At 54.8% G+C, this 5,652-nt stretch overlaps 1 protein-coding gene across 1 annotated transcript; it reads left to right on the top strand.

The window, feature by feature from the left end:
* The first annotated feature begins 4,273 nt into the window (after nt 1-4,273).
* Nucleotides 4,274-5,236, top strand: FOXB1 (forkhead box B1). Its single transcript, XM_054388141.1, has one exon. The coding sequence runs from the start codon at nt 4,274-4,276 to the stop codon at nt 5,234-5,236; it is 963 nt and encodes a 320-aa protein (XP_054244116.1).
* Nucleotides 5,237-5,652: the final 416 nt, after the last annotated feature.

Here is a 5,652-nt window from a genome sequence, read left to right as displayed (position 1 = left end):
TGTTACCAGAGCGGCCAGAGCGCTTCGGGAAACCGCATCGGGAATTCAAGCACAGAAAAAAGCGGGAGCGTCCAAATCTCTCCGCTTCCTTCTCCCTTCTGGCCCCCGAGATACAGACAGAAACAGACCCATTACAAAAAACAGAGCGAGGCTTAGCCGAAATGCAGCCACAATCAGCGCCTGGAGTTGACTTTCCAAAACGAGGGAAGCTTGCTCAGAGCCTGGTATTGTGTTTCGCAGCCTAGGAAACCCTAAGAAGCTGGTACTTCCCCCCTCCCTTCTCTTTTCTCCCAACTGGTTTGTAAATATTAACAAGGTTGTGAGCTTTTCTCTCATACAGAGTGATTTTTTTTATCCTTGTAAAACTTCTTGACTTCCCCCCACAGCCCTTCTCCCACTTGCCCCTCTGCAAAGCTACACACCTGCTTGCAGCCACAAAGATTCAAAATCAATATTGTGTTTGTCACTTTTCTGTCTCATTTTCTTCTCTCAACAGCCCCGCTTGCCACTGAGGCGAATTGTGGATTTATGGAGCAAAATTAACATAAATTATTACCAAATCTGTAAACGTGTGTGGTCTTGCTTGTGGGAAAGGGGGCTATTGCAAACCTTCCATGCAGAAAGGTGGTCCATGATGGGCTCCATGCAAGGGTTGAATGGCTATTACACGAAATAGATTTCCATTGGGTTTGCACATCGATATAATTGACTTATGCGTGTTTCATACAGTTTTCCCAACACTTCCCTTGAGCTCCTTATTTGAACTGGGCTTCACGAAAACGTCTGCTTGCTTTGGTTTGCTGCACAATGGATTTGGACTCACTTGCTCCCTCCCCTCCTCCCTAATCTTGGCTTTCAAAGTAAAAGGCAAATGATACAAGTTACATTTAAATCCTGTGTTGCCCAAGTCTGTCATCTGTTGCGTACTTAACACAAGGTGAAACTTTGGGTATCATTTACCGAGATGGCTTTGCTTGTCCTACTCCTCCACTCACACATTCCTTTGCAGTGGAGAAAAAAAAAATCGGGCTCCTTACAGCCATACCTCATTCGCACTCGGAGTAGCAAATGACAACGGAAGTCGACTTTTCTTTAACTTTACAGCTTGCGGGTTCCCATTTGCGCAGGCGGCTTTTTTTTCTTTCTTTCTTCGAAAAGAAAAGGTACTGACAAAAAGAGGAAGAAAAGAATTTGTCAGGCTGTGAATTTTATTTACTCGCGTGTTGCTTCTGAGCTCTCTTCTTGACAGGCATCCCAGGAGTGAACCTGGGCTGAGAGACAAAACCCGAAATGAAAGTTGTTGGAAGTTGGAGTGGGGGTGGGGTATCGAAGATGTTCATTAAACCCCTATATTTTGGTGTTATCAACACAAACCCAGAAGCCTTCTCGTCCAAAATCCTAGGTAGGAGGAATCTTTCCCCATTTCAGAGTACTGTCTTTCCTACCCTCTAACGTCGATCGGTTCATCACCTCCTACACCATCCTCCTAGCGCCCCCCCCCTCCCCCCCCCCCCCCCCCGCGAAAGTTTGGAGGCGGTCTTCCCGCCCTGCCCGGCTGGCACAAAGTGTCGGGGAGCCGGTGCACTGAGCACGGCCGTTCCCGGGCTCTGAACAGCGTGAACATCCCCGAGTCCCTCTCTTCAAGGGGGAGGACATGCAGCAGATCCCCTCTCACCCATCACCCCCCCCAGACCCCCCCAAAAAAAGAAGAAAAAAAAAAAAAAAGCACTCGTTAGCTCTGTAACGCGGGGCCGAGGTCGACTTCTCGGATTCCTAGAAAAGCAATTATTTGCCCATTATTCTCTAAACGACATCCTGCCCCGGGAGAGAGGGATTAGATGAGACTGAGGGCAGCCTGGTTGGAACGAGGGGAACGCAGTTTAACACACACGATGTCGGAGCTAGTCGCATGTGTAAAGCGTTTTCAGGCTACTGCCAGATTTCAGGGAGCCCTGCTTGCTAGCGACTGTCTCTCCGAGAAGACCCCCACGCGCCCCCAGAGTCCTCCTCGTCGTACAGCCAGCCGGTGCTGCCTCTCTCCCTCCCCCATCCCAGCTAGTTTTGCTGAATTAAGAAGGTGACATTATTCTTCTCCTCAAGTACTTCTGTTAATATTGAAAAACGTGCGCTTGCATTTCAAGCGGGCGCGCTCAGCCTCGGCTGCCATTTCAATATTAATGAAATTGTTTAATCTTCTAAATTCATCGTGTTTAAGTTACGTTTTGGTGAGTTACTGACCGACTTCAGAAATATTGTTCATAGAGTGGATGTGTATTCACCACAAAGGCTCCTACTCCCAGTGCTTGCAGCTTCCAAGACAATCTTTTATTCTAGCTCTGGGGTGACAGGATACTCCATAGCCTCAGGAATACACATCATACGAACCTCCCTCCCATGCCAGGGCAAGGCTGAGACCTTCCGAGCCTGATCCTCCCTCATGATACAAGGCTGGCATTTGGGCTGCTCATCTGCGCTGCAGTTACAGGATCAGCCCGTGGTTTCCGGGCAGTCCACGGGAGCCAAGAGAGCCGTAACTCCGGTGTTATACTCGTGCCTGCTACGACACACACAAGTGCGCATCGGGAAGTACACAGACACACAAACAGCCTGAGACACGTAACGGAAATCCTGCAGAAAGTGTCAGGTTGACGATAGTTAGCGCAGTAATCGGTGACACAGTCCAGTTACCCCAGACCGACTCCGAGGGACTCCCTGCCCTGAGGCCGGTTGGTGCGCAAGCTGCGCCCGGGCGCTGCTTGCCGCCGCCCCTGGCCCCGGCAGCAGGATAGCGGCGTGGAGGGCAACTCGGTACCGAGCACACCAGGGCTGTGCCTTCGCCCCTGTCGTATATTTTAAGACGACCCCCACGGCTTTGCACCAACAAGTCCGCGGAACTAGAGCAACGGCTTGGGAGGGGGCGGGGGCAGGAAACTTCCCGGGGCGGCTGCGGATGAGCCCCGATCTTTTCTCTTCTGGAAAGAACCTTCGCTCGGGGAGAGCGGATTCGGCAAAGAGAAAGTCTATCGTTACAGGGAAAAAAGGCTCGCCTTAAGTTAGCCAACAATACAAATCAGATAACAATGCAGAACAAACAGAATACCACAGCCAAGCAATTTCCATGTCAAATATCCCACTGCTCAGTATCTTCAGTTGTAAGTGTGAATTGCAGACTAAGCTTCCTGCAAAGTCCACAGAGAGGTTAGTGCATACCTTCCCCCCCACTCCCAGCCACCGGGTACCATCGCTCTGCAATTCCGCTGGCGGAGCCTTTTCACCCCTCGCCTTGTCTTCAAATGGAAATGATTCCCATTGGCCCAAGGTGTCCATGTAAATAGGTGTAAATGAAACCAGATTATGGCTTTCTCTCCAGCCCCCTCCTCCCCGCTCCCCTCCCCCTGCTCCCAAGGCGATTGTCATATGATAGCAAAGAAGTGGCACATTAATGAAGCTCCTCTACAGGGGTCTTTTCTGCTCATGTCACCACATAAAACTATCAGATGGTTAGAGGAAGGACATGGAGGCAACTACTTAGCTCATCGCGGCTGCAGAGAAGCATACAAGCCTCTGCCACAGTCCAGCTGCTGGTGGTGTAAAAGAAGCTGATTCAGCCCGCGGAGGAGAAGGGAGGGGTGTACGGGAGGATTCCCAAAACCAAGTCAGCTCGCTGCCTCCTCAGGACTAAACCGGAGCAGAGCGGCCGGGAAAGGAGAGGGAGACGCACCGGCGGAACGAAGCGGGAAAGAGCCCGGACTCCCAGATACGTCCCGGATGCGGACTGTCAACTTCCATCAACTTTAAGGTAGGCATATGCAAGGGCTGGCATGGAGCGGGGTGGAAGACGAGAGGAGAGGATGGGAGAGGGTCCCCTTCTCCTCGCAGAGACCAGAACTCAGACCTAGCACCACAGTAACTTTGCGGGCTACTGTGGGGAGGCAGCCTGGGCGAGGCTGGAGCTGGGAGAAAGGCACATCGCATCTCCCCTGCCGCCGGTGCAGAGATCCACATCGGTTTCCCCTTCCCCCATCCTGCCCCCTTGCCCACCCCACCTCTCTCCCCCCCCCCCCCCCCCCCCGCCCCCCGCCATCCCTCCCCGAGGGCCGAGGTCCGCCGTGTCCCTTCCCCGTGCTCTTCTTTTTTCAGCCCGGCCCCACACCCACCCGCTGCCTTGCCTGGGTCTCGGTGCAAATCCTCTCGAACTCATCCCTGTGCCCCTACCCCCGACCTCCTCATTGTCGATGCCCTTCTGCAGATCTCCGCGAGTCCCCTAGCGAAGATGCCTCGCCCGGGCAGAAACACTTACAGTGATCAGAAGCCTCCCTACTCCTACATCTCGCTGACCGCCATGGCGATCCAGAGCTCCCCGGAGAAGATGCTGCCCCTGAGCGAGATCTACAAGTTCATCATGGACCGCTTCCCCTACTACCGGGAGAACACGCAGCGCTGGCAGAACTCCCTCCGCCACAACCTCTCCTTCAACGACTGTTTCATCAAGATCCCGCGCCGCCCCGACCAGCCGGGCAAGGGCAGCTTTTGGGCACTGCACCCCAGCTGCGGGGACATGTTCGAGAACGGCAGCTTCCTGCGCCGCCGTAAGCGCTTCAAGGTGGTCAAGTCGGACCACCTGGCCCCCAGCAAGCCGGCGGACGCGGCACAGTATCTGCAGCAGCAAGCGAAGCTGCGGCTCAGCGCACTGGCGGCAACCGGCACGCACCTGCCCCAGATGTCCACGTACAACCTCGGTGTATCTCAGCCTTCCAGCTTCAAACACCCCTTCGCCATCGAGAATATCATCGCTAGAGAGTACAAGATGCCCGGCGGCCTCGCCTTTTCCACCATGCAGCCCATGCCGGCCGCTTACCCTCTCCCCAATCAGTTGACTACAGTGGGCAGCTCCATTGGCACGGGCTGGCCCCACATGTACAGCTCCAGCATGATCGACACCGCCACCCCTATCTCCATGGCCAGCGGCGAGTACGGTGCCTACGGCGTGCCCATTAAACCGCTCTGCCATGGGGGGCAGACTTTGCCGGCCATCCCTGTCCCCATCAAGCCCACTCCCGCCGCGGTGCCGGCCCTTCCCGCCCTTCCTGCGCCTATCCCCACCATCCTCTCGAACTCGCCGCCGTCCCTCAGCCCCACATCCTCGCAAACGGCCACCAGCCAAAGCAGCCCGGCCACCCCCAGCGAGACTCTCACCAGCCCGGCGCCCGCTCTGCACTCCGTGGCTGTGCACTGACCCGGGCCGCCCGCACGGACTCCACCGTCCTCATTCCCCCGAAGTTTCCTTGGAGCTCTCCTCCCTCCCCTCTCTCCCTCCCTCCGCTTCTTTCCTCCCTCCTCTCTCCTCTTTTCCTCGAAAGCAGAGACAACTCCCCGCGGGAAAGTGAGGTTTGCTGTAAGCTGACTTTCCGCTTCGCCCCTTCGGCCGTGCCCTCCTTTGCGTTTAGGTTTCTTTCCTGCTTCTGAACTTTGTTTTCCAGTCTTCTGAGGCAAAACGAACCGAACCGACCCGGTCCCCTCCCCTCCCGGTAGGAACTGCCATACGCATCACTAGTTCTCCAAAAGTACTTCAGGCATCTTCGATTTGCCGGGAACCAAGCAAGCCTGGACAGGCGATGCCTCTTTCCCTTCTTTTGTCTGGGGAAGAGCTGG

This window comes from Indicator indicator, chromosome 16, assembly GCF_027791375.1.
Source record: "Indicator indicator isolate 239-I01 chromosome 16, UM_Iind_1.1, whole genome shotgun sequence".
NCBI classification, from domain to species: Eukaryota; Metazoa; Chordata; class Aves; order Piciformes; family Indicatoridae; genus Indicator; species Indicator indicator.
This window is presented reverse-complemented; position numbering and strand designations above follow the sequence as displayed.